General features: G+C 53.3%; 10 protein-coding genes across 10 annotated transcripts, besides 2 other annotated features; 4 read left to right on the forward strand and 6 right to left on the reverse strand.

Annotated features, from left to right (window-relative positions):
• Positions 1–1207: 1207 nt before the first annotated feature.
• Positions 1208–2374, forward strand: PODANS_3_6980 (uncharacterized protein; the record flags this gene model as incomplete). Its single annotated transcript, XM_001909465.1, has 1 exon — positions 1208–2374. One exon carries the CDS (start codon positions 1208–1210, stop codon positions 2372–2374), a length of 1167 nt encoding a protein of 388 aa, XP_001909500.1.
• Positions 2375–2883: 509 nt separating this feature from the next.
• PODANS_3_6990 (uncharacterized protein) lies at positions 2884–3786 on the reverse strand (the record flags this gene model as incomplete). Its single annotated transcript, XM_001909466.1, has 3 exons — positions 2884–3184; positions 3274–3507; positions 3776–3786. 3 exons carry the CDS (start codon positions 3784–3786, stop codon positions 2884–2886), a joined length of 546 nt encoding a protein of 181 aa, XP_001909501.1.
• A 1296-nt stretch (positions 3787–5082) lies between these two features.
• PODANS_3_7000 (uncharacterized protein) lies at positions 5083–5592 on the reverse strand (the record flags this gene model as incomplete). Its single annotated transcript, XM_001909467.1, has 3 exons — positions 5083–5252; positions 5322–5334; positions 5434–5592. 3 exons carry the CDS (start codon positions 5590–5592, stop codon positions 5083–5085), a joined length of 342 nt encoding a protein of 113 aa, XP_001909502.1.
• A 260-nt stretch (positions 5593–5852) lies between these two features.
• PODANS_3_7010 (uncharacterized protein) lies at positions 5853–7244 on the reverse strand (the record flags this gene model as incomplete). The annotated part of the gene is made up of 1 exon (XM_001909468.1): positions 5853–7244. One exon carries the CDS (start codon positions 7242–7244, stop codon positions 5853–5855), a length of 1392 nt encoding a protein of 463 aa, XP_001909503.1.
• Positions 7245–7680: 436 nt separating this feature from the next.
• Positions 7681–9119, reverse strand: PODANS_3_7020 (uncharacterized protein; the record flags this gene model as incomplete). The annotated part of the gene is made up of 2 exons (XM_001909469.1): positions 7681–8263; positions 8314–9119. The coding sequence occupies 2 exons, from the start codon at positions 9117–9119 to the stop codon at positions 7681–7683; spliced, it is 1389 nt and encodes a 462-aa protein (XP_001909504.1).
• Positions 9120–10656: 1537 nt separating this feature from the next.
• On the forward strand, positions 10657–13729 carry PODANS_3_7030 (uncharacterized protein; the record flags this gene model as incomplete). The annotated part of the gene is made up of 3 exons (XM_001909470.1): positions 10657–10834; positions 11017–12692; positions 12779–13729. The coding sequence occupies 3 exons, from the start codon at positions 10657–10659 to the stop codon at positions 13727–13729; spliced, it is 2805 nt and encodes a 934-aa protein (XP_001909505.1).
• A 998-nt stretch (positions 13730–14727) lies between these two features.
• PODANS_3_7040 (uncharacterized protein) lies at positions 14728–17219 on the forward strand (the record flags this gene model as incomplete). Its single annotated transcript, XM_001909471.1, has 2 exons — positions 14728–17061; positions 17133–17219. 2 exons carry the CDS (start codon positions 14728–14730, stop codon positions 17217–17219), a joined length of 2421 nt encoding a protein of 806 aa, XP_001909506.1.
• A 482-nt stretch (positions 17220–17701) lies between these two features.
• Positions 17702–18956, reverse strand: PODANS_3_7050 (uncharacterized protein; the record flags this gene model as incomplete). The annotated part of the gene is made up of 2 exons (XM_001909472.1): positions 17702–18433; positions 18501–18956. 2 exons carry the CDS (start codon positions 18954–18956, stop codon positions 17702–17704), a joined length of 1188 nt encoding a protein of 395 aa, XP_001909507.1.
• A 1906-nt stretch (positions 18957–20862) lies between these two features.
• Positions 20863–21908, forward strand: PODANS_3_7060 (uncharacterized protein; the record flags this gene model as incomplete). Its single annotated transcript, XM_001909473.1, has 5 exons — positions 20863–20933; positions 21079–21106; positions 21302–21499; positions 21562–21696; positions 21753–21908. 5 exons carry the CDS (start codon positions 20863–20865, stop codon positions 21906–21908), a joined length of 588 nt encoding a protein of 195 aa, XP_001909508.1.
• Positions 21909–23426: 1518 nt separating this feature from the next.
• Positions 23427–23441: a sequence feature (Short protein (PODANS_3_7070, CAP70642.1) was converted to a misc_feature.).
• A 64-nt stretch (positions 23442–23505) lies between these two features.
• Positions 23506–23574: a sequence feature (Short protein (PODANS_3_7070, CAP70642.1) was converted to a misc_feature.).
• A 1349-nt stretch (positions 23575–24923) lies between these two features.
• PODANS_3_7080 (uncharacterized protein) lies at positions 24924–26758 on the reverse strand (the record flags this gene model as incomplete). The annotated part of the gene is made up of 2 exons (XM_001909475.1): positions 24924–25543; positions 25603–26758. 2 exons carry the CDS (start codon positions 26756–26758, stop codon positions 24924–24926), a joined length of 1776 nt encoding a protein of 591 aa, XP_001909510.1.
• Between the last annotated feature and the right edge of the window lie 597 nt (positions 26759–27355).

A 27355-nucleotide genomic window follows, 5' to 3' on the forward strand; every position in this document is an offset into this window, starting at 1 on the left:
GATGCTATGAGCGTGGCGGGGCTTGTCTTGTCCACCACCACCGGGCTTGGTTGCTTTCACGAGGGTTTCCACACATGAGCTTACCCCTCGGTCTTGGTGTTGAGACGGGTACCAATGCTCCGACGAGCGACAGAGAAAACCCGTTTTCGTGCCGTTTACCGTTGGCAAGGAGCTTTCCTTAGGCAGTTATGTTTTGAAATGTCTTGAAACCCGAGGCCCAGACCACAGGTGGACGGCATCCAAACAGCACCGAGGCATTACCACTCTTGGTTCTCCCGGTGGCGAACAAAGAAATAAGGGCACCTATGGAGGGGTAGTCGCCAACAACCCCTCTATACTTTTCGTCCTGAAGGATGGCTGAATCTCAGGGTTGACCTCAGGGACCCACGGGGAGTTAAAAAGCCAAGTTTCCCGGTGCGGGTGTGGACTGTGCGACCCCTGGCCCTTGGGAGCACAGACCATATCATGTCGCCGCATCGTGGGGTAAGTATCTTGTATACAGTATCAATACAGCTTGGATGGCAGAAGATGGCACTGTGGAATAAACAATTTGTCGTCATTCGTCCAGAGAGGTCGCGACTTTGAAGCGCGACAGCTCAAAGTCAACATTCATTGTCGCAACGACGAAGCTTGCAGTCACGGTTCAACAGTCACAACCAATGTTGTGATATCACTTGGGACGACTGATTTTTAAATTGATCATAGTAGAAGAGATCCCCAACTACTTCAGCTACCAACCAGAAATGAGGTGCAAAGAGTCGACGTTGCAATCAATCCATAACTGATAGCGAACTGTCCGCAACCATGTTCTCTACCTTACCCGACCTCACCCCCCGAGATGTAAGCCCCCGTTTCCTCTCCCTCCTTTGCATTCTATCACTAACCCTCTCTCCTACAACAGAGCCACTCCTCATGGTACACCTCCCCCCGCCGCGCCCACCCCCCCCAACAATCCTACCACCCCTCCACAGCCTTCACCGAATCCTCCACCACCCTCGACAACAACTCCCTAGTCCCCCCTCCCCCTCCCCCCAACTCCCGCCACAACAACAAATCATCCTCCTCCTCCACCAACTCAATCATCGACCGCTCCTTGTTAGGCCGCCTAAAAGCCGACGAGGACCTCATCCGCCGTCGCCAAGCCCACATCGCGACCCACGGCCAGCAATGGCTTAAACCCCCCGGTCTAGCCAAGACATTATTCCAGATGAGGGAAGAGAAACGTGAACAAGAGGAGCACGCCGAGGCGGTAAGAAGGGAGATGGTAGCGCAGGAGCTGGCCGAGGCGCAGGCTGCCGAGGAGGAGCAGGGTGTTGAGGAAGGTGAGGAAGAAGAGGGGATGGAGGTTGATTTGGATGGGGAGATTCCCGAGGGGATGATGGACATGGAAGAAGAGGATTTGGATGATGAAATTCTCGAGGGTGATCTTGATGATGATGATGATGATGATGATGATGACGATGATCTGGATGATGCCGTGCCAGGGGAGGATTTGGATGATGAGATACCCGAGGGAGACTTGGATGATGATATACCCGAGGGAGGGGGGTTTGGGTATGATGGTGCGAGTGATGATACGGACGAAGAGGAGGGGGATACGGAGCAGAACATCAACAACACTTTTCAAACCGCGCAGTTTGACACGTCGGGAGATGAAAGCAGTTCTGTCGACCCGAACGATGTTTCGCTTACCGAGGTGCAACAGCAGCGCCGGATGGAGAGGAGGGAGCTTCAGTCACGGGTGGCTACCGTTCGTGCGCAGGAGCAGAGGATGAGAGATCTCATGGCGCAGCAGAGCCAACCGAGACATGGGAATAACAACAGTAACGACGATGATTTGTATGGTGGGAATGACAATGACGACAACCACTACCGCGACGGAGGAGCGAATGACATGTTGGAAGAGGAAGACCTTGTTTCGTCTCGGCAGTTGGAAGGGGGGGTTGAGTCGGGGGATGATATGGACATGGAGGCTGACCTGGACGACGAGATTCCTGACGCGAGCGGGATCAGTGGGGTTAGCGGTGGTGCCGGGTTCGGGATGGACGGGGCGGGTTATGAGCATACTGACTCCGAGGCTGAGCTTAGCGATGATGGGACGCAGGGGAATGTTAGTCTTGCCAGAGGCGGGGGGAGTGTTAGACGGCAGCAGCAACAGCAGGCGAATTTCAGGAGCAGTGCTGTTGGCCCACCGCCGCAGCAGCAGCAGCAGAATTTCAGGAGTAGTGGGGGGAACTTTAGGAGCAGTGGGATGGGAAGGTTTGATCCTAGGTCGAGTCTGAATCACGATATTAGTGGGTTTTTGAGCTTGGACGGGAGTAGTATGATTGGGAGTAGTCCTCATGCTAGTTTTAGGAGGAGTCGACATGGTTAAGAAGGTTGAGTGGTGGTGGTCGAAGAGGGAGTGTGTGTGGTTTAGTTCAAGTATGATACCCATCTTGTTTGTCTTAAACTGGGAGTATGGCGTATCGTTATGGAACCGGATTCATAGGGCTTTTTTGAGTTTTGTATTACACTGATGAAAGGCATGGAAGAGGCGCGAAACTGGTTGAGGTAGTCAAGCATTGCATCCCATTTTCATTCACGCCCTGGCAGCATATCAAAAGTGAGAAAAGAATCCATGTACCAATATTAAATAAATTTGTAAACCAAAACATTACCAGGCCCGCCATTGCATGTCGAACAGAGCTTTATATAACTGGATGAAGCCAAGAAAGCAGAGTCAAACCCAAGCGCCCATGCATTTTTCACATCATTCTCCCACCCCTTTCCCTCCTTTCGTATTCACGTCCATCTTTTTTCCCTTTCCGCCCTCATCCACACTATTACTTCATATCCTTTTCCCCCACCAGCCGTCCATCCCATCAGTCTAGGTCAAACAGGCTAAAACAACCATACCCAAACAAACAAGACAATCACCGCCGCGAAAAACGCCAACCAAACCCTCCACCCAACCCCCGTCCTCTCGGCCATGACCAACATCCTGTTCATCGTCCCCCTCAGTCTCAATCTCGTGTTATCAAAGCCCTCGTTCATCTTCTCCGCCAGCGCCGAGCTCTCCCTGATCTCGTCCCCAATCGCAACCGTCATGTCCTTGAGTATCCGGACCTTGCCGAGGATGCCGTCGACCTGGGCGTCGTTTTGGGATTCGAGCTCGTTGAGGACCGCGTCTGAGTATTGGCCCCTAGTTCCAGCCGAGCACCTTAGCGATTGGAACCACGAAAAAACAAAGAAAGGTAGAGAAGGGGTGGGAAAGGAGAGGGGGAAACACACTTTCGATTTGGAGTCGCTGACCGATACCCGCCATTGCCGGAACTCCCCTCGCCGATTCCTAGTGATGAACTGCCATTGTTGCTTGTGTACCCCCCGTAGCCATACCCGCCGCCTGCTCGGCCGGGTTGGGAGTTGAAGGTTGATGGGGAGGCGGTGCGGGAGGAAGGGCCGCCGGAGTAGCCTTTGAAGAGGTCGGAGCGGGAGTCGCGTTGGTGGAGGGTTGAGGAGGGGAATCTAAGGGGGGTGTTAGTTATTGCTGGTAAGAGGGAGGTGACAATGCGGCGCGCCTCGAGGATGGGGTTGTCGTAGGGTGGGTTGCGCTGGCCATCGGGGTTCATGGCGCGGCAGCGGTTGCGTCGTCAAACTGGCAGAGTGAAGCCATCGCGGGTTCTTTGCATTCAATGACGTTGGTGTCGCTGTCAAGAACCGTCGCGCACCACCCCATCCTATTCCCTTCGATGCGCGCGCGCGCGCGCAGGCAGAAAAAAACCCAAAAACTCACCGAGAAGCCATCTTATCCTACCCCCTATCCGGTCGCCGGATAGTATTCTCTAGGTATTGTTCGTTGTATCGCAGCGCTATCTCCCAAACGACCCTCTATCCATTATTATCCTTTCCCCAAACTGTGGCGCTCTCTTGTTTTGTCGCGAGTAGGAGTTGTTCGTGTGTTGTTGTAAGGTGGAACTTTTCCCCCAGCACCTGGCCTGATCACAAGGATTTAAGGTTTAGACTACGTGGTGCTGTGTAACTACCGGGTAGGTGTTCTTTAGGACGTACGTTGCCTGCTGCGTGCGCGTGGCCTGTAAGAGTGTCCTTTGTCCACCCCAAGCTTTCCGCACGATGTGACTGGCCAGCTTTTAAAAAGAGCCTCTCCCAAAATTTATGGGGGCAAAGGGGTAAGAGTCAAAAAACCAGCGAGAAAGGAGAACTTTTTTGTTGGCCAATTGAAGTCTCGATTTATTACAGCAAGCAATCCAACCCTTAAGGGGTTGGCTACCGGCAACGGAGCAGGAAACTAGAAAGTGTGCTCCGTGTTATAGTCCGCTAATTGTTGATCTCCAATCACTTGCTCTGCAAAACCCCTATTAGCTGCAGCTTTTACTTTGCACATTGACATCTTCACTCTCAAGGTCCAACTGACGAGGCAATGCATGTGAACTCTCTTCCCCGTTGGGCTGAAAATGGATCTCACCAAACTCTGGGCATTCCCCAGTGGACCAAGCCTTACCAAAGCCAAAAATAAAATGCAGCAGGGGTAGTGCCGACGTTGACAACAGCTCCCTTCAGCAAAAAGGAGGGGAACCCGGAAACACGGCATTGTTTACGAGGATGCAGCTTGACGTTCCATGAGGGGTGAGATGCGACTCGAAGATGCGCTTTTGAATTTCATAAACCGCAAGCCACATCCAATCCATAGCCGGAGAGAGCTAGACAATTCCCAGATCGCAACCCTCTCTACAAGGGTCGCATCCTCCTGTATAGCAAGCCCCCTCTGTTCAGACCACAAAAGTCTTTTCTGTTCTTATAAATTTGTCCTCTTCTGTCCGAAACCCATTTCCCAAAACCACCCCTCCTGTGTATCAGACTAGATGAAATCGCAATGTTTTATGAAAAAACCACACAACCAAATCATCCCTCCTGTATAGGAGACTGGCGAGAAAAGAAGCCATGGGCCCGGATCTGGTGTTTCTTCCTCAACATCATTAAAGGCTCATGCTCATTTCAGTGTCGTAAATCAAAAAACGATGCCGCAAAGAAAGATCTGAAAACGTCAGAGAGAGAGAGAATGAAAGTGACGCTTTGGTGATTTTAGGCGTCCTTCATCTCCTCATCCGGAGCCTCGAAGTCGTCATCGTCCTCCTCGTCGTCGTCGCCCTCGGGAGGGTTCTCCTCGGCGGCCTTGGCGAAGTCGATGACCTTGCCGCGGGTGCGACGGCCAATGACGTTCTCGAGGTCGATCTCCTCCATGCCATCCTCCTCTGTGAGATGGTTAGTTATGCGACTCGATATGACGTAGGCATTCTTTGTTTTGATTTAGGTAAACATACCAACTTCGGCCTCCTGTAGTAAACACTGTTAGCAAGTTGCCCCTCCTCCAAAGTAATAATGCGACTCGCGAATCGCGCAAGTGTCTCGAGTCGCAGCAAAAAGAAAACATACCTCCTCGACCTCCTCCTCATCGTCATCATCATCATCGTCCTCGACCATAGAGGTATCATCAACTGGCTGCTCGGCGCTCTTGCCCTTGCCCTTGAAATCGGTCTGGGCAGCGCCAGCCTCGGCAACCGCAGTGGGGTCTGTAGCACCGTTGGAAGCCATATTTGCGATTTGTTTGTAGTGTTGTGTTAGGATTGCAAGGTAGAAAACTCGCGAGTCGGACCGTGTAGAGTTTAAGGTTTGGAGTTTGCGTGTAGTGACAACGCAGAGCGGGGGCAGAATAGAAGGAAAGTAGGGGTGGAAGTCGTGGCAGATGGAGATCTGATGGTCGCTGCCGCAGTGCACCTCTCAGCTTTATTATTGGAAAGCTTATTTGTGGGGCTGAGGTGCGGGCGAAACTGCGCTAAACTTTATCGGCTCGATCACCACTGGCAACCAGCTGACAGGGGTCCGAGAGCTGACGGCAGTAGCCACCAGCTAGCCCACTGTGTGAGGGCTCGCGCTGCGCTGCGTCGCGCAAAGGCCATCGAATGATCAACAAGTCTAGAGCGGCAGCTTGCCGCCGACCTGTGAATCGGGACGGGTGATTGTAGAGAGAGAGGAGCGACAGCTTGATCAGAGAAACCAGTCCGTGTCCATGGAAAAGAACAACAACAGCGCCTCCCTCTTGTTGAATACACAAACAGACCACCACACGCCATGACACAAGCCCCTAGAAAAAAGACAACAGAAAATGCCATAATGAATGCCAAAAACTCATGATGATATGCCCAAAACCTCTCATTTCCCATCTCCACCACCTCCCAGCAGCAAAACAGCACCCAAAAGAATCGCCCACCAGTACCTATTCTCACGTTAGCACACACCCCCATAATATCATCCATCATCGCCACCCACTTTTGAAGAAAACTCCTCTCCTCAACCTCCACCTTCCTCCCCTCAGCGCTCAGCACAACCGGCTTCCCCAACCCCGGCTGCCTCCCCCTCTCCATCCCCCTAACCACCACCCTCGGCCCAAAATTCCTCGTCTGCCCAGCATCAACCCTCACCCCCCTCACCACAACCCCAACCACCTCCTCCCCCTTCTCATCCACATTCAGTACAAAGTTCGGCTGGTACCCCTGCCCAAAGTTCTCCACCGACACCACCGCCGCCGAGGAGGCCCATCTCCCTGTTTTCTCATCATACACCCCAACTCTAACAAGCTTCGTCTCGGGGTCGAATTCGGGGGGTTCATAGCTCAGGACGGATGGAGCTGGCGCATCCTCCTCTGAGGAGGGGTTGGTGGAAGAAGAGGGGTGGTAGTTTAGTTCGGCGAGGAGGACCGGCGGGGAGGAAGACGAGATGGGTTGAATGTAGACTGGTGCTATGCGCCCGGTGGAAGGGGAGGTATAGGTAACATCGTCGTCGTATTCTTGGGCCGTGACTGCTGTTGCGAGGGCCGCGAAGGCGGAGAGTAGGTGGGATGGCTTCATGGTGGGCGGTTTGTGTTTCGGTTGTCGGTTGGAGACAAAAGCCGGCCGAGATTGGAATTGGATTGGTGATGATGCTCCAGGTCTTGGCGTCGAGCTGAGGTGCACGTCCCCCCAAGCTTTTGGGCCAGCCGTCTTGGCACTGTGCTGAGGGATTGGCAGGGGTTCATCAACATCGTCTTTTGAACAACTGAGAATAAACGATATCATCACTGTTTGGCTCAACAGTCCAAAAATACCGTCGTCCGATGTCTTCAACATCACTTTTCCGAATTCCACCACCATAGTCTGAGAAAAACTAGAGACCTGTAACCTGATCGCTGTATTCAACGCTATATGCATATAAACCTCTTCGCTTCTCGTGGTATCTTCGCAACATCTTCTCTCACGCTTCTATGTCACCAGGAGCCTATCCTAGAATTCTTATATTCTTCTTTTTTTTTCTTCTCTCTCCATCCAAAACCCGATCACCGCGCTGTTTTTTCACGTCTTTAGCGGCTTTCGCTTCCAAAATGGCCGCTATAGCTTCCCGTATACGGCGACGATCTGATTCCTCCAGCTCTTGCGCTTCTTTACAGATTGGGAAAGGCCCGGCTGCCATTATTGCGACTGCATGCCTTGGCGCACCGAGGCTAAACGGCGGGTTCTGTGGATCGTATATGCTGAGAAAATCGATCGTAATAGCCGTCCCAGTCCAGTTTGCCGTGTGACGCACGTGAATTGCTTCATTCTTTCCCCATGGCAAAGACGGCAGGAAGGGCTCGCCAAGCGTAAGCCCCTAGCGATATCTCAAAGGTGAACGCCCTTCTTCCGATTGTTTGAATCGTGGTGATTGCACGCACTGGCTCCTTGTCTCCTCGTCGTGGCCCCCATCATTATCACCATCCTCGTCGTCATCGTCCTCGTCGTCGAGCACATCGCTGTCATCGTCCTCTCCCTCGTCTTCGCCGTCGTCTTCGCCGTCGTCTTCGAGTGGAATCTCTTCTCGTTCAAGCACGTATCCTGGACACCGCTCCACAAGTCCCTTGTAGTACGACACAAGTATGTCTGGGTTGGGGACAATTTTCCAGTCCACCCTGTACAGGAACTCGAGCTCGAGCAGTTTAAGCTCGTTGACTTTTATTCCCCCGACTTTAGCGTAGGTCGAGTTGTTCCAGAAGGCGTCTGAGAGGCCCTTTGCTGCTACCGTGGCAGCCGTGATGAGGAACCGATGCACGGTCAGCGTGTTGATGGTGAATTCGGGGTAGCAGGCACATAGTCGGTCGATATAATAAACCATGGAGAGTAGAAGTGGTGGGCTGAGAGTAGCATGTCTCGCTAGGCGGTGAAGGTAATCCAAAACTGAGATGCCAGGCGCCGTACTGGAACAAGTCAGCATGGAACTCGGACATTTGCAGCAGCAGCAACATACCGTGAGTGAAATCGTGTAAGATTGCCTGACTTCAGAGCAAGCACATCGTTGGTTTCAATAAGCTCTCCAAGCATATGCGCTATCAAAACAACCATATCTTCGGTGAGGCAAAATTCATATTTTCGTGGCAGTTCTTTCGACGGCAACTGTTCTGGCCTTGCGCGCTTGCTAGAGGGTGAGGGGTTTTGTCCCGCATCTCGTGATGGCGATGCGCCTCTGCTCCCTGGCCCCTGGGAGTTTCGCCGTTTTGAGGGTGAGGCGGCTACGGCCTCGGTATGCTGGTGCTGCTGCTTCGCAACGGCCGGCGGGACGGGCTTCTTGGTCGGGTCCGGTGTCACCGCCGCTGCTGGTGCCGCTTGGGCAGCGTAGTGGTCGCCGGGAGCAGCCATGGCTCGTGACTGCGTGGTCGGCGGGGTTTGGTGTGGTTGGGCTCCTTCGGGTTTGGTATGAGATAATGGTTCCCCTGTAGCATAATTGATACGTTCCATAGGTGAATACTGGGTTGCAGCGTCGACGGCTACATAGTGTTTCGAGGGGGGGATCGCGGACGCTATTGTCGTCGAGATGGTAGTGGTAGCGGTAGTGGTCGTGGTTGAGGTCGAGGGCCCAGCTATTGGGGCAGCAGCAGAAGCGACGGCGGATGACAATGGTGAATGCGATTGTCGGCGAGACTTGGCAACAGCCTGGACCCGGGGAGAAGACTGTCTGGGCGAGGAGGCGGGAACATAGTGGCTTCCAATGTTGGGAAAGCTGCTTCTCGGGGAGGCATTGACAGAGGAGACGACCGGGGACGGTGTTAACATCATCCCAAGCTCTTTCCTCCTGCGAGCGCAGGTGTATGCGCGGTCGATGCTGTGAATGGGAATTCCTGCGGCAGGCCGATCAATGGCACGGTGGGGCTCCGTTGAACAACGTTTTTCCCCACAATCTCATAGGGCGGCTGCTGCTGGGGACGAAGTAGGCCGAACAAAAAATGGCTCTCAATGGCAAAATCGGATCTGGTGGGGATTTTCCTCGAGATATCTATTTATCGTCGTAGATATCTGTTTCCGTATCTGTATCTGTATCGGTATGTGTAGCTGGATCGCCAAGACTGCTGTTCGGATAATACGACAAAGAGATTTCCTGGGCGGCTCTATGTTTAGGTAGGTGAAGATCGCAGCCGAGTGGGAACTATACGCGGTACATTCGATATCCGAACAGGTATTTCGCTGAAACCGAGTAGGAGGAACGTAAGGAAGTCGTGTGACGGGCGGAACAGCACCAGCATCTGATATTTATGACTGCCCCTTGCCTTGTGGATGGTTGTGCAGCAGTACCTAAGCAGGCGGGCTGGGTAGCTGAGCCAAAGAGATCGTCCACACGGATCACGTTTTCATGTGAGGGTGGTCGACTTGCCGGCAGATTCAAGGCAAGGTGAGAGGCCTGGGGCAGCCCAGGACTGGCTGCGGATGGAGACCCGGGGCCCTAGAAACCAGGAAGATGGCTTGGCGTTCTGGAAAACAGAACTGACAGCAGAGTATTGCCTGGGCGGTGACAGCGAGATGTGTCAAGGCCCATGAGGAGACCGCCATGTGTTGCCCTGCTAGTGCTCTACAGATCTCACCGTGACACATGCACAGCCAGGACACTTCTATCAGAGGCGGGCAGTGCCTCATGTTCAAATCAGAGTGAGGCCGATGACTGGGAGGGCCGGAACCCAGTTGCTTGGTTGCCCTGGTTTTGGTGGAATATCTCTGCCCACGGGTTGGAAGCTTCTCTCTCGTTCGCCTATTCCCGCTGGTCTCGGCGGTTCAGTAGACTATCTTACAGCTGATCTTGAAGCCGTGAAAGTGACAGATGGTGATATCTTGGAACAGAATGGGATTTCGATGCAATGGGATCTCTTTGCCTTATCTTATCACAGCCCCCCCCATGCCATCGGCAGCCGCGAGCCAGGGAGCCAGGCCACCCCAGGGCCGGAGTGGGGTTCCTAGCTTGCTCCAATCTGCATTCAATCATCGATTGGTTACGCCTTCCAGCTGTCGAACTTCCATCGCAGCAGTTGCATTCGATGAATGATTTAACCACATCCCAAAGCACCCAGACGCACCACACGGTCCCCCTCACTCTCAAGATCTCAGCCCATCGATTACTTTTGTTCATTAGTGCCCACAGACTCGTCCTCTAGCCATTTGCTCCCCATCATTCCAATCTTTACATCTTCAATCCGCCCGCCATACAACTAATACCGTACAACTACATACTCCGACGCAAAGAACGACCACATACCTTTCCACGAATCAGTCTCTATTGGCTGGCCACCCTTTGATCAGCAGCTATCAGCAGAAACCCGAGCTCGCTATGACGATGGCCCAGGCCTCGAGCCCTCCAGTGCTCACACCGCACAAGATAACTAGAAGCTATTCAGAACAGGTTGCCGAGCTTCGAGCAATCAAGGACAAGTGTATTGGTCATCTGCAAAACAAAGAAGAATGGGTCGAGAAGGGTATACTGGGGTCTATCCTCCAGGCGCTACAAGGTAGCGCTCCGTCACACGTGCGGACAGAGGAGGACTCTGTTCGTCTGCTGTGTCTGGAGCTGCTTGCAAGTATCTCAGGTGGCAAGTATCTCTTCTCCCAAGCGGCTGCTCCTGGTGCTAACGTTCGTCAGGGGGGCCACAATTTCTTAACCCCCTTCATGCGGTCGACGTTGTCCCAACAGTCCTATCTTATATTTCTCTCGCCCACCTAAACTCGCCCCGGGTCGTTCTGACAGCCCTCCGCATCATTCGCAACATGACCGAGGCCACGAGTGCTGCTCTACCAGGTCACGATGATCTCAACAGATTGGCCGAGGCTCTATTCAGACCGGAACATCTCGAGTCATTTTATGCTATTCTTACACAACCTTCTGCCGATTCGGTCATACAAGAGCAAAAGCGCTTGGTCTTGAGTTCGATTGCCCGGTTATGTAATAAAGAGGAACATCAAAACGTTTTGGCCGACAGTGGTGTTCTGGATGCGCTCGCGACGATACTGGCCAGTTTCATTGTGGCCCGAGGCGAGGTCATACCTGGAGCGGAAATGGTTGCGGAAACAGATGGCCTAGCTGATATGATTCCAGCCCCGGCTCCCCGAGGGGCAAGTCTCGCCTTGACGTTGGAAGCAATATCGGCCATCATTTGCAACTCTAAGTTCCGTTGTTGCATGTTTGTGCTTTCTCCGGCAATCCTAGCCGTTCTCCCTTTGATCGACTTTACCCCTGCGTCAGCAGAACCAAGGGCTTCTGGTGCTGGCGGTGCCGCGGGCAAAAGCCACGGGGCCATGGACTATCTCCTTCCCCTAATGCCCGGTTCCCAGTCTAGGAGCAGTTCCCAGGTTGCCCAGCTTCCTCCCTCCAGCTTGTCGCGGAATGCTTCATCAAACAGGCGCTCTCAGACATACAAATTTACTGGCCTCGATCCCGCCAGTGAGGACTCGGATGCTGACAACCCGGAGAGTCCTGTGGTGCCCTGGCTTCTCAATCTTGTGCGGAAGACAAGTGGGCTCGAGAGGGTGGCAGCGGCTTCTGTTCTGACGTCTCTGTTCAAAGCCAACCTCACCCGCCTGGACCGAGAACAGGAACTGGCTTACCTCCTTGTGCCTATACTCTGCAATCTGATAAGGGATCATATGAAGGAAATTCCTCCGTCGATTTACACGACCACATTTATTGACAGTGATACGGAAAAGGACTGGGCCATTCTGGAGAAAACGCCGGAAGTGTTGGCGCGCTTGGTTGGGGGGAGCGAGATCTTGCAGAAGTCTGCTCATGAGTGTGGCGTAATCAAGACAACGGCCAAGCTTCTCAAGGATGCATATGAGCTCTTGGCTTCGCCGTTGATCCCGAGCCCGTGGACAGCATTTCCCCGTCAGAGTATGGTTTCGGAAGGGAGCCCTCCATCGTGCCAACTCGGACCGCCGGGGCCGGTCCCATTGTACATCCATAGGATCAGGATGAGGTACAGTGCACTGACGCTCGTGGCGGGGATGTGTTCATCGCGAGAGGATTACCGCAAGGAGCTTGCTTCTCAGGAGCTGGTTCCTTTTATTGTCGAGTCGCTTGCGGTACGACCCGGGAAGCCCCAAAATCGAAAGGGGAAGTCGGCTTCCAAGAAGGAAGGGAAAGATGGGGCTGAGAGGTTGGCTTATGGACAGAACCCCACCAGCGTGATTCTGGCGGCCTGTCATGCGTTGCGGTGTCTCGGGCGATCAGTCAGTATTCTAAGGACGACCTTTTTAGATCACGATGTCTGGCAGCCTGTTTACAAGCTCATGAAACACCCCGATTTGGAGGTGCAAATTGCAGCTTGCAGTGTTGTCATCAACCTCTTGGCAAGCTCCAGTCCCATGGTTGAGGTAAGTTTTGTCCCGAATTCTGAGTGGTTGATCACATGTACTAACACTCATCTTACTAGCCTCTTCTCCAAGCGGGTATCTCCAAGATCCTCTGCGAACAAGCACACTCTCACGAGCCAGGGCTGCGTCTCAACGCGGTCTGGGCACTCAAGCACTTGATCCTCGAAGTTGACAATAGCCGCAAGAAGCAACTCCTGGAGGAGTTGGAACCCGGGTGGCTCATCCAGCTGATCAGCGATGACACATCCGAAGAGGGTGCGCCGTACACGCGGCCGCGACGCTCCACGGATGCTGACGAAGACGAGGATATGGACGCGGAAACGACAGAGGAAGAGGAGCCTCACTTGTGGACATGGCGGGGCATGGATGGAAACCCTCGCAGGATGAACTCGCCGCGGATGCAAAAAGCGAAAGAAAAACTCGAGATGCTGCGGAAAGCGGACCTGAACCCGGCGCGGAAAGCAAGGAACGACATGATTGCGATTCAGGAGCAGGCGCTGGGTTTTATTCAAAATTTCATCATGAACCCGAACACACCGCAGGACCAGACGGAGCTGGTGGATTACTTGTTTTCGGAGCTGGGGGAGAACAGGTTGTTTGGGATTCTGGCGAACAAGCTCAAGGTACGGGTGGTGGGGGCGTTTGGCCGGAAGTATTCCAAGGGGAGGGACACGCTGGCGCTGTACCCACAGGCGAAGATCATTATGGCTATCACGTTTATCTTGGTGCACATTGCGGCAAGTATCCCCAGGCATCGACAGTTGGTGATTGCGCAGACCGAGTTGTTGAAGCTGCTGGGGGGCAGCCTCGACAACGAATCGGTGGATGTGAGGAGAGGTCTTTGTCACTTGTTTGAGAACCTGAGCGTCCTGGAGGATGATGAGGACAGGCAGCCTTGCGCGCAGAGGGCGTCGGAGCTGGCTAAGCTTGGGGTCTTGTCGAAGCTGGAGGGTTTGGAGACTAATGATGCGGATCTATATGTGAGAGAGAGGGCGAAGGCGGCGGTGGCTCAGTTCAAGACTCCAGCAATGGCTTAGGGAAAAGCGTGGAAGTTGAAAGAGCAGAGGCTAGTGAGAGACTGGACTGAGCTGGCGCATCAGAGTTTGGACCTCACGACAGAGGGGTTGAAGTTGTTGGGAGATTGGTTGTATGGAATGCGATGAAACTGGAGGAAGATGGAAAGCGTGAGTTTTTTTTGTTGTTTTGTTTTTTTGGAGTTTTTGGTTTGCTTGAAGTATGAAGTATATATATGATATGCCAAAGGGGGGTTTGGTCATGGGGAGGAGACGGGGAGAACCTTGCACACATGGAGAGGCTTGAGTAGTTTACTTGACGTGGAGGGATCATGATTACATGCCAGTAGCGAAACAATACAGCTTTTGTATGACTTATGTGCTGTGATTTGTTTATGAACATGAAGAGTCTAGATTTGCAAGCTGAGTTGCATGTGCTGAAGATATCGCCAAGAGCACGTGGGTGATCCCAGTGGTCGATTGGCCAATGGCTGGAGCTGGAGGACTTGACAGGGAAGCTATCGAGGTTGAAGAGTACTTTGAGGTTGATTGTAGATAGACATGACACAGCATCGAATTCTCACAGCAAATATTTTTCAACACGTTACATAGAGGTTTGAAGTCATACATGACTTGTGTTGCTTTGAACAGCGCCGAAAACCAGTTGATGACCTCTAAATTTCAGACCAAATTCAAACTTTTGGTAGCCTCTAACGCCCGCACCAGGGGCAACGGGTACTGTGGGGAAATGTTTCTGTGCCATCGCGGCGGGGCCTGGTTGGTTTATGACGAGACACCACTCTGCACTCTCCAAAACCGCCATCTTCATCGCAAGCTTTCTCTTTCCAACTGTATTTTTGTTTCATCATTTTCCCCGACCTTTTGTCTCTGTGGCACCAGCAGGTCTCTCCCTCTACTGTTAACACGAGACTCCACTACATCATCTTCATTGCTCCCCCAAATCAAACACGCACCCAACAAATAACACCGACGCCTCCAACGGGAGAAGGCGACAGTTCACGATGCGCTTCGGCAAAACCCTCCGCCAGTCGGTCTACCCGCCCTGGAAAGACCAATACATCGACTACGCCAAGCTGAAATCCATCCTCCGCGAGGACAAGCCCGACGACGAGGACGAGCCCTGGACCGAAGAAGACGAGAACCGCTTCTGCGACGAGATCTTCAACACCCAGCTCGAAAAAGTGGCCAAGTTTCAAGAGGCCAAGATTGAGGAGCTGCGCAACAGGACGGATGAGGCGGCGGAGAAGTTGAAGCATTTGAATGAGCAGCAACAGTCCGAGGAGGGTGGCGAGGATGATGCTGCCCAGGAAGAGGGGGAGGAGGGAAAACATGAAGAGGTGGCGGTGGATAAACAGAAACTCAAAGAGATGGAGGCAGAGCTGGATGGGATCACAAACGAGGTCAAGGAGCTGCAAAAGTATAGCAATCTGAACTATACCGGCTTCTTGAAGATTGTCAAGAAGCATGATCGCAAGAGGGGGGATCGGTACAAGATTCGGCCGATGATGCAGGTCAACTTGTCGAACCGGCCGTTCAACTCGGAGCAGGCTTACTCGCCGTTGTTGAACAAGCTGTCGTATATGTATTTTGCGATTAGACGGTTTGAGGCGCCGGATGCGGGGGATGTGCTGCCTATTGATCCGGACAGCCAGCCTGAGACGCACAATGGGGAGAAGTACACGGCGCACAAGTTTTGGGTGCACCCGGATAACTTGTTGGAGGTCAAGACGTACATCCTGAGGAGGCTGCCGGCGCTGGTGTATAGTGAGCAGTCGGCCAAGGAGGTGGATGGGCAGCAGGACCCGACGATTACGTCGTTGTATTTTGATAATGCCAAGTTCCAGCTGTATTCGAAGAAGGTGGAGAGGGAGGCGGAGGCGAGTTCGTTGAGGTTGAGGTGGTATGGGCAGTTGAGCGCGAGGCCGGAGATCTTGCTGGAGCAGAAGCTGTTGCATGAGAATGGGACGAGCGAGGAGAGGAAGTTTGCGATCAAGGAGAAGTACGTCAAGGCGTTTCTGGATGGGGAGTACAAGATGGAAAAGTCGGTTCAGAAGATGGAGAGGAAGGGGCAGAAGGCGGAGGATGTGAAAGAGTTCAAGGGGACGGCGGACGCAATTCAGGAGTTTGTGAGGGACAACAAGTTGGAGCCGTTGGTGAGGGCGAATTATGTGAGGACTGCGTTTCAGAATCCGGGGGATGATCGGGTGCGGATTTCTATTGATACGGACATTGCCTTCATCCGGGAGGACACGCTTGATCGTGACCGGCCCTGCCGCGATCCCAAGGACTGGCATCGGGCGGATATCGACAACAGCAACATGACCCACCCGTTCAAGAACATCAACCAAAGCGAGGTCTCCCGCTTCCCTTACGCGGTGTTGGAGATCAAGCTCAAGGAGGACGTCAACAACAAGCGAGGCCGTCCAGTCTGGATCCAAGACCTCATGGGCTCCCATCTTGTCCACCCCTGCCCCAGATTCTCCAAGTTTGTCCAGGGCGTCGCCTCTCTCTTTGAGGACTACGTCAACCGCCTCCCCTTCTGGCTATCAGACCTCAACACCGACATCCGCAAGGACCCCCAGCGGGCCTTCCAAGAAGAGGAAGAGCGTCGCGCCCGCAGAGCGGAAAACGAGCAAGTGGTCGGGTCATTCCTGGGGACCAAACTGTCGTCGTATAAACCCTCCCGCTCGTCCCCAGCAGCAAAATCCTACCTCGCCGACCGGATGGCGACCGACGCTGCTGCTGCCGCCGCCTCCCCAAAGTCAGGCGTTACAACCTCCAATCAACAACAGGCCGTGTCCACCCCCGCCGGCGACGAAGCCGGCGAGTCCTCCCAGTCCCAACCCCTCATCCCCCGCGAGAACCGCGAGATCAACTACGGCACCCTCTCCTCCGTCCTCCCCGGCTTTTCCCTGTCCAAGTACAGCAGAGCCAAACGCGCCCGCGAAGCGGGCATCACCTCCATGCCCCCTGGAGTGACGGAACCAAAGGAGTGGATCAAGAACTCTGGCCCGTTGCAAATCGAACCAAAAGTCTGGCTGGCAAACGAGCGGACGTTTTTGAAGTGGCAGCACATCTGTGTATTGCTGGGGGGGTTGGCGATCAGTTTGTACACTGCCTCTGCGAGCTCGAAGGGAGGGAACTTGCTGGGGGAGGTGATGGGGATGGTTTTCTTGGGTGTGGCGGCGTTTACGGGGGGTTGGAGCTGGTGGGTGTTGAGGAGGAGGAGGGAGATGATTGTGGGGAGGAGCGGGAAGGATTTTGATTTTGTGCTGGGGCCGATGGTGGTGGCGGGGGCGCTTGGGGTGGCGCTGGTGGTGAATTTTGGGATTGCGGTGAGTACACTAACTACGCTTTTGATTGAAACCGGAGGGGGGAAGGTTGTGTGCTAATTTGTGTGATGTAGTATCAACAGGCTTTTGAGAAGCATTTGGGGGGTGATGGGGGGCATCATGGGAATCGGAGTGGGGTTGATATGGGGGATTTGAGGTGAGTAAAAGAGGACCGGTATGAGTGATAGCAGGAGTCATAGTAGGAGTTTTAGGGGGAGTGAAATGGGTTATGAGAGGATAGTGTTGTTGTGTTTTGGAGAGGTGATGTTGGATGTCTGTGCGGTTCTGTTTACTTTTTTGAATCAGGGGTTCAGGGGAGAGTTTTTTTTTTGCAAATCATAGCATTGACAAGCGGTATTGTATATTGGTATGAGAGGCAGGGGCACAGCTTAGATTGTATAACAGAGAAGGGCCTCAATATCAGTTTCAACCATGTGCTTCGTGAAATGGCGTTTCTTGTGATTTCTCTTGTTCCGCCCCTTTCTATATGCTACATCATTTATCGTTACAAAGAAACCTTCCCGTATCAAACACGACCGTTCCATATGTTTTTACACTTTCAATACCCTCCCCCATTCACGCCATTTTCAACCCAGGGGTATCTTGTTTTGATATGTATGTACCTTACCTACACATGATGGTTCTACACCTTTGGTTGGTCCACCGGCGCGGCCCCCTCGCCGCCCTCTATCGATAAACTCTCCACCGCCTTCCTCAACTCCTCGTCCTGCTTCTTCCTCTGCTCCAACTGCGCGCTCACCAACCCACCGCTCTTCCTCAGCGCCTGATTCTTGGCAATAACCCTGCCAATCTTTTCCAACATCTCATCCGTCAGCACCGGCTGGCCCCTCTCCCGTCTCAGTTCCCTCAGCTTCCTGTTGTACTCCTGCACCGGCTGCAGCATCGTGTCGACGCTCTTCCTCCTGGCCTTCTTCTCGTCCTCCTGGGCCTGAATCTTGGCGATGTACTCCTCCGTGTGCCTCGTGCGGAACTTGCTGTAGCGGTTGCGGAGCTCGTCAATGACCACCTCTGGCATTGGGGGACGCAGGAGGGTGGGGATGTAGGTGCGTTCCTCGACGTCGATGCGGAGGGTGTCGATTGGGTGGTCGATGTGCTTGACGGGGGGAACGGCGGGCCAGGGGATGGTGACGTTGAGGCCGGGGACGAGGCGGGAGAAGAGGGTGCGGCGGGTGGGACGGTCGTAGGAGATGTTGACGGGTTTGAGCTCGCGGACGATGACGTCGCGGACGTGGCCGGAGTCGGGGTGGGGGAGGGGGTAGACGAGGCGGACGGCCGAGATGGGGACGGCCATGGCGATTGGTTCTACTGGGGAGGAGCCGGGTTCGCGGAGGTATTCGGGGATTTTGACGTTGGTCTGGGGAAAGGAGGGTTAGTCATATGCTGGGGAGGGGGGGGGGGGGGGTATGGTGGAGGAAGCTCACCTTGAGCTCGTCCTCCATCTCGAGGACCATGGTGTTGGTTCGGATGGTCTTGATGGGGACGATCTTGCCCTTGTAGGGGCCCTCGAGGATGACTACACGGTCTCCGGGGGCAAGGCAGAGGTTCTTGGAGCCGCCGGCCCAAGCGCAGCGGGCTTCCTTTTGGGCGGGGGTGAGCTGGGAGTGGAGGAGAGCTCTGTCGACCGAGATGGCGCCGTATGGGTTGCCGAATTCGTTGAGCTTGCCAGTGTCACGGTTGGGGGCGATGGGGCCCAACTTGAGGTCCTCGTTGCGGCGGATGATGGCCTGTCGCATGTCCTCGCCGACTTCTTCTCTGTGCCTCTTGATCTCCCTCATCCGCTCCTTCTTCTCTTGCTGGTACCGGCGCTGGGTCTTGCGCTTGATTCGTTTTGTCACCTGGCGCTCGGCCATGGCAACCCGGCGGAGGATCTTGTCCATCTCGGGCCGCAGACGGTCAATTGACCGTTGGTGTGCTGGGGAGTGGTGAGGGGAGTTGTGTTCGTCCTTTTGGTCGGCGGGGGAGGGGGGGACCGGGGCGGGCGAGTATCACATCCGTCGGGCGCACCAGCAGCGAATCTCAGAAAAGTTGACTGACCAAAGCTTCAATTCGTGCCATCAACGGTCCGTGTGTGCCCCGTGCACCCGGCGGTTGGAAATTTTTACGGCTGACCCAGAGAGGCCTGTCAGCTGGCAGCTATGAACATGGCCCAGCGACCCACTTTCTGAGATATGCTGCATCTGCATCATCGAATGCTTTTGTCATGTTATACATGGAGAATGGATCACTATGTCAAATATCAAAAGGGGTTGAACCAACAGAGATCTCCCGTGCAGCTGCGGATAAGACACCCGGACGAGTTGACATTCGACACGCTCGTGTTGTGATCCTGTATCTGCACATCAGACGCCGACCAGGCCGAATCCCAAGTATCAGGTCCAATCTGACTGCCTTCTCACGAGTTTGTAGGGCTGACAAGCAAACAAGCTGATGCTGAAATGGCTGGCAGTTCGTTCGGCTTTGTCCCGTTGTGCAGCTCCCGGGTTGCAGGCTGTAGGTATGGGCTTGGGAAGTCCTATGGCTGTCCCTAGGACTCCAGCGTTACGACCCATTATGACCCACACACTTCTCACTTGACACCGTAGGAGGGCAAAGACGGTGAGCTTTCTCCTCGGTCTTTGCAGATCTCCTTGTTGGGAGGTAGCCAACTAATGCACCCATCACATGCCTCGACTGTTAATAATGGATGTCATCAATGTTCGAGGTCACTGTTTCAGAAGCACAGATATTCCGTAATGGCAAGGCTGAGGGAGTTATGCTGTGAAAGGATAGCCCCCGTTCTTAAGCCTTGTGCAAGTGCAGGTGCTGTGCTTCTGGTTGATAGGGGCTTTTTTTTTTGGGGGGGGGGGGGGGCGGGAAACTCCCCCAATCGGTCGGGAGTAATAAAATTCAAGACATGTCCCCCGGCTGGTGCAGGACAGCCCTAAAAATGGCATCATCGCATTCGTGGTAGGCAGCCGTGGCGATATTCCCACGTTCTTGATTGTGTTGATGGAAGAGCGAGGCCCGCCGACAATCCGACCCCGTCTGCCCGTTCAAGATTGCCTGTCTTTCAGGGGCTTGGGATCTTTGCCAGCCCAGGGCAGAAGGCTGGGGCCACATCGGTGCACGTTGACGGGAGCATCTGCCAGCCAAGGACACCCGCTACCTAAGATATAGTTAGTCCATAGCTAAAAGTTCAGGACTCGGAGCCCGTGATGCTGTCGGTCCTCCGTAGGTAAAAAGCCACTACCTGTCAGTCAGCAGGAAGAATAAAATAAACAATTTAGAGCACTACAACATCACGAGAGAGGTGATTAAATAAGACCAAAAAGATAACCGGCGACCTCCACCACTGCCCTGCTGAACAGGGAAGCTGAGCCCAGACCAAGCGAACAGCACTTAAGCAAGCCCCCCCAAACTTTTTGTCCACTCAGAGGCCCCCGTTTCAGGCGCGCACCCACTCGTCCTCATCTTCCCGGCTCCCCCCAACGCACTGTTGCCGTTGCCCTTTCTCTGTCGTCAATTGAAAGCGACTTGATCTTCTGCTCTTTTCCACCTCCACCTTGCAACCTTCCATCTCTCGCACTTTTGCTGCATCAACCACCCACGAACCCGACCAACTGCACCCAGACAGAGGCTCTGACTCCGCCTCCGCTCTCTCCTTGACATACAGATACCACCGCTGTTCTTCTTTTTGTTGAACATCACCCGTCTCCCGGTCTCGCAGCTCGACACGTCTGCGACCTCCCAAACCAAGCCAAACCAAACCACTTTCCCAACTTATTAACCTAATCACACGCAACAATGGCCGCCGAGCTTCGCCGGAAGTTGGTTATCGTCGGTGACGGTGCTTGCGGAAAGACGTGCTTGTTGATGTGAGTAGCCTTCCATGATGCCCGTTCTGTCATGTCGGATTTAGTCCTTTCACCGCCGCAACCATGACCTTGGCCGCGTCGTCATCAACATCATCATCAACCCCCATCATCCATCATCTACAGTTACTGACAGGTCTCGTCGCAGTGTTTTCTCCAAGGGTACCTTCCCAGAGGTAAGATTCGAACTACTTTCACCCTCCCGTGCACGCTTCGATTGCCCATCACGCCACCCCCTGATCGCTATTGACCGCCTCTGCAACTTTGCTGCCCATACCTGGGCGTTCGATGACGATCAAGACAACCGCACCACGGCACTTGGATCGCGCTGGCACTGCCCTTCAACTATCAATTACTAACAAAACCTGCAGGTCTATGTCCCTACCGTCTTCGAAAACTACGTTGCCGATGTCGAGGTTGATGGAAAGCACGTCGAGCTCGCCCTTTGGGATACGGCTGGCCAAGAGGATTACGACCGTCTCCGCCCTCTCTCTTACCCCGACTCCCACGTCATCTTGATCTGCTTCGCCATCGACTCGCCCGATTCCCTCGACAACGTTGGCGAGAAGGTAAGTTTATGCTTATCCTACCATATTACGCTTGGACGTTACTGATGTAATTCTCTCGATAGTGGTGCTCCGAGGTACACCATTTCTGTCCCGATGTTCCCAAGATCCTTGTTGGTTGCAAGAAGGATCTCCGTTTCGACCAGAAGACCATCGAGGAGCTCCGCAAGACCAGCCAGCAGCCCGTGTCTCCTGAACAGGTATGTTTTTGCAAGGATCGTCCCCCACGACAACAACAAAAGCTGACAAATATGTGCAGGGTCAACAAGTTGCCACCAACATCAAGGCCACCAAGTATCTCGAGTGCTCCGCCAAGACCAACGAGGGCGTCCGGGAAGTGTTCGAGTTCGCGACGCGGGCCGCGTTGATGAAGAAGTCATCAAAGAAGAAGGGCAAGTGCGTCATCGCCTAAGCGCAACCATGTGCTCTGCAGATATACCCCTAGCAATCTGTCGACCTTTGCCGCACCAGGCCTCTATACCCAACGCCCTCGCACCCAGTAATGCATCACAGTGGGGACATTCCCTCTCGGAGAGGCAGAAACAGCTCACCCGACATTCTTGGAATATCACCACCCGCCGTCGACCGTGGGGAGGATAGGATGGGATTTATGCTCCAGGAGGGCTACGCGGAAACGTGCGCAGGGACTGGGAGGGAAACACGTTTTTGGCCCATGAGGCGGGAGAGGAGTGACAGAACGCAAAGCAATATTTTGAAGCGTCTGCCTCATAGCAACTATTGTGTCGGTTTGGAGATGGGCCGAGTACACGCACCTATTTGGGCAGAGGCTTTGCCGTAATCCACACCACCTCCTTCCTCTCTGTCTGACTCTCTGTCCCCCCTTTTCATCTTTTCCGATAACTCTCTACGTATTGTACCTCTCTGTTCTCACTTTTTTCTAGCTAGCTATTTAGTCAATGTGGTTTTTTTTTTCTCTTTTCTGGACTTGGACCGGGCCTTTGTCGTTTGTTGTGGGTTGTGCCACCTGCTTGCTTGTAAAGTCTTTGGGTTGTGCGGTCTGGACTTTCACTGGTCGGTAGGCTAGATCATCATCATTGAATACACAGTTTCTCTCTCTTTTTACTCTGCTGGTTACGTCATTTGTTGCGAAAGATTGTTGACCATGTTATCCACGTAATGTTGTTTGACGTACGAGATGCGAGCGAGATGGGTGTGAACAATAAAAAGGGGGGGCTGTGTTTTGACTCCACTCGGCCTCTCAGGTTGTCCCTTGCGAATGCTCAGCAGGTGAGGAGTGGCTGTGCTGATTTGCTGTGGTAATTGCTGAATTAAGGAAAGGTGGATATGTTGGGGGGGGGGTGGTTCATCTTATAATCTTGGGTTGAATAGTTTACAGTTTTGTGAAATGAGAAGAAGGCTTGATTTAGGAGGCCAATACGAACGAGGATGGTTTAAACTCATTTTTTTGGCTTTTTTAAGCTATAGGTTCAACGTCGTGGATGTATTATTATCTTGTTGGAGATGAGCTTTGCTTGAAGATAGGTGTTGTTTTCGTCTAAATCAAAGACACGGCTCAGGATTTGAAAACAGAACAATTCTTTATTTTGGTTTTTTCTGAAAATATTGGTATCATCATCGTCAACTCATCATGGAAACAAAATAAAATACCAAAAAACAGCGAGAAAAAAGAAGTGGAAATCAAGAACTAGTTTCTCCGTCGTCCACCACCCTTCCTCTTATTCTCCTCGTGAATTGACTTTCGAACATTGGCTAGGTAGACGTAACTCCCTGCTTGACGGCCTATGAACCCGGTAAAGCCCTTTTGTTGGCGGTGTCTTTTCCGTTGTTCTTGTTGGCGATGTGGACGGGTGAGATTGTGGAGGGAGGGTTGGCCGTCTAGTTGAGACAGAAGGAACCGATGCCGTTGGGAGTTGGTGGGGGAGGGTGAACGACGGGAAGGGGAAGTCTGCTAGTTGGGGCAGGTCTGTATTAGAAAGGGTGTGGATGTCAGCGAGGAGGGTTATGATAAGTGAGCGGGGAAGACTTACAGCTCCGCAGCTGCCGCAGGACTTGCCCTCTGAGGCGGCACCGCACTTGGGGCAGCTTCCGTCGTGCATGGTTACTTGAAGTGTTTGCGGGTTGTTGGTTGTTTGGTTTGAGTGAAAAGTTGAGAGTGTAAGTTGAAGTTCACGATAGTGGAAGGGGTGAGAGTTTGAGGAGGGGTAGATAGGTAGGTGGGCAAGAATGGGGGACTAAAAGAGCGGGGTATATATATGCTGAACACACCACCCACCATCAACCGCACTTATTAACAGATGGAAGGAGGGAACCACATGATCCATCACTTGTTACACACATGGACCATTTGGGGGCTAACTAATCCGCGGACAAGCTTGTCACCTATCTCCATGGGTAACCGCGTTAAGCACGGCAGATGTTGGACCCTTTTCTCTTCCTAAAACGGTGGTGCATAACGCTACCTACCTTAGTTTGCCTATCATGAGGGAGGAGCGTCAAGTCACAAGGTTGGGATTTGCAATCGGATCTCCACTAGTAGAGGCAAGTTTGGAGGATGACCGGGACTTGAACTTCAAAGTCATAACTTAACAACACAAACAAACCCGGGTTGAGGGGCGGGGAATTCTGCTTGACGTGCTATGAAGCATTTACTGTAAGAGCAATAAGAAACCATATGCTAACCAAACAACCAAAGAAACAAAGCCTCTGGAACCGGGCAAAGTCTGCCCGTGAGACCTGCCATATCAGTGTTTCTTCCTCTAGCTAGGCCACGAGCTGCAAGTCTCGCCCCGTTTTCATCCCCAGTTTCCCCACGCCAAGCACACAATATATAGTACGTACATCCTGTATACCACCCACCCTCCTCCATTCGTTTATATCTCTCGCACTGGAACTTCAAAAGAGCGGCGGGCAACCAACCGAACGGATCGCTCGGGATAGGGAAAGCGAGCTCGTGTGTGAGGCGGGTAGTGCCACTTACACGTATGTTGGATGGACTCGAACCAACACTTGTCAGCCACACACTCATGAGTTACAAGACAAGATATGCTCAAGATCGGTCAAAACATGACACCTCATGTCTGATTTCAATCGCACAGTCCAAACTTATGACCCCGCTCTCCTGCTCAAACCTAGGTAAACCAATGATGCTCCCCTTGAAAACCACAAACTCCAACGTCTCAACGCCCATCCAACGCCAATCTAATCACCTCCAGAGGCTACAGAGCTCTTGACCAGACAGTAAACCACAAAAGCCAGTCTCTATATGTACACAAAGCCGTTTTATACACAACCAAACACTCTGTTGGGTTTCCCCAGTTGGCCCAGCAAGGCATCTGTTGACAAAAAATATAATTATCCACTCCCCCCCCTCCCATGGTATCAAAATTGTGCCTTTTGTAACCTTTGCCATGATTAATAACACTGCTTCGTCTCTCCCTCCCCTATTTCATGTTAGCATCGGAAACAAATAGTCAAAAGGAAACAAGAACATACCACTAATCATCTTCCCCAACGCCTGCACCATACTCATCCCCATCACCACCCCTCCAAACCCCACCACCCCCCAGGCCACCCACGTCCTCCAGCTCTTCTTCGTCAGCCTAATATAACACAACGGCGGCAAAATATACGCCATCGCCGCCGCGCTCGTCCCCCCCACAAGATCAAACACCGTTCCCAAGTCACAAGTCAACAGGCTCAGCGTCATGGCGCTGAAAACCAAGCTTGACGTAAATATTAAGTGAAGGGCGAGGTTGAACGGATCTCCCGGGAAGTAGTAGTTGAGCATCACCTCCCTGCAGACGAACGCTTCAAGAGGAAGAGTGGTGAGCATGTTGAGGCCGAAGCACAACCTCGCGATGTTGACCATGGTGTTGTCCGCGGGGAAATTGTTGAGGACGTTGCCCTGGGTCTTGTCCCCAAACGTCAAAAACCCTGCGAGGGCCATGAGGAGGCAGGCAAACATGCTGATTGCCGTGCTGTAGTGCGTCACCTTGGAGAACCTATCGATGGTCGGTTTTTCGAGGGAGCCGTAGATGAGCAACGAGTTGTGATGGCAAACAAATGCTTTTCCCACTGTCAGCACATGATATCTTCCCTCCCCTCTCACAACCAGAAATACATACCAAAACTGATAACCCCAATCGCACTCCAAATCCCATCCCCCAGCACCCACCCCTCCCACCCCTTCACCTCCCCCCTCTCCTCCACCTCCACAAACCCGACCTGCACCACCACCGTCAGAACAATAACCCCCATGCTCACCAGCGCAAACGTGCTCGCCTTTGCCAGCTTGGCAATGTCCCTATACAACGCCAACGGCCAGCTCACCCCCAGCGTAAAAACCACAATCACCACCCTCCTATCCACCAGCCAGCTCCCTATTCTTCCTCCAGCCAAATCCGGCCATATCGCCTTCATAACATTCGGTATCGAATCCCCCACAATAACCCCAAACGCCACCATCCCCCCAAACGCAAACGCCCACTGCGCCACGCTGATGGCGATCAACCCCGGCTTGCCAAAACACTTCTCTACCGTGCCCTGAAACGACGACGCCCCCGAGAGCTTGGAGTTGATGACGATGAGGCAGATCGTCCAGTCCACCACCACGGTGAGGACCACGAGGAGCAACGTGCCAGACAGGAGACCGGCTGACTTGAAGGCGTACGGTTGGCCAATGATGCCCGCGCCGATGATGCTGTTGGCCATGTTCATGAACGCTGACGACAGGTTTGATTTGGGGCGGGATGCTTCCGAGGCGTGCCAGTCTTCTGCGTCGGCGTGGTCGCCGAATAGGGAGCGGTCGGATGCGACGGCTATGGAGGGGGCGGTGATATCTGATAGCAGAGGGACGCGCTGGCGGCCTCGGCGGGCGGTGGAAGAGGAGGATAGGTAATCATCGTCGTCGAGGTTGAAGGTGTCTGATTCGGAGTAGTCGAAGGACGCTCTGGCGTGGTGGTGGGTGTCCTCGTTTGTGGGGGTGGGTTTGGGAGGGACGGCGGGGAATTGCCTGGCTTCCTCTGGGACGAACGTGGGTGTGAGGTCGAAGCGGACTCGGTTTGGTGTGCGTGGTGTTCGTGGGCCGGGCGGGTGGATAGATAGCCCGCCTGGGGGTCGTTCGCGGGAGGAGGATTTGCTCGAGGAGGTGCTGTTGCTGTGGACGGGGGAGGGGCGTCGTTGTGGTTCTTGGGAGGCGTCGTGGGAGGAGAGGAGACCGATGTTCTCTTCTTGGGCTGGGGCCCTTTCTCCTTCGGGGATGTCCCTTCGTATTCTCGACATGATTTCAGTGTTCTGTATGCCCTATCCTCCTCTCCTATCCCTTCCGAGCTCGCAGCTGTCCCTCTTTCTGCTCGTGTGTAGGCGCAATTCGAAAGTCGCAATAAGTCGGCCGGTATAAGTCAGGGGCTCGGTTTGTCAAGATGCAGTGTACGTCACCGCTAGTCTTCTTCTCGTTCGTCGTTCACGGGGAAGTACACACAAATTCGCAATCTTCCACTCCAGCTACTCGTCAAGTCGCTATTGTTGTTTATTCAACTTTTGCTTTCCCCCCCCCCTTTCTCGCGATTCAAGCCACAACGGTTCGTTATAAGAGCGAGCACGGCTCGGCCGCCGGGATCCGGTTCGTTATTGGGAAACGTGTACAAACTGGTCGCATGAAACAAAGAAAACTAAAGCTTATTTCTGCATCCGCAAACCAATAGTAAAAAAAAAAAAGAGCTGGCGCAAGTGTTGATTATGTATCTCAGTTCAAAAAAAGAAGATATAGAAAAACGAGTGTCATGAATTGGAAATTTCCCAAGAAACCAAATGTCTCGCCAGTTACAGAATGCCAGGTCAGTTAGACCCCTGTCAGGTGATGCTGCGTTGCGCTACACA

Source organism: Podospora anserina, chromosome 3 (assembly GCF_000226545.1).
Source record: "Podospora anserina S mat+ genomic DNA chromosome 3, supercontig 2".
Classification (NCBI taxonomy): domain Eukaryota; kingdom Fungi; phylum Ascomycota; class Sordariomycetes; order Sordariales; family Podosporaceae; genus Podospora; species Podospora anserina.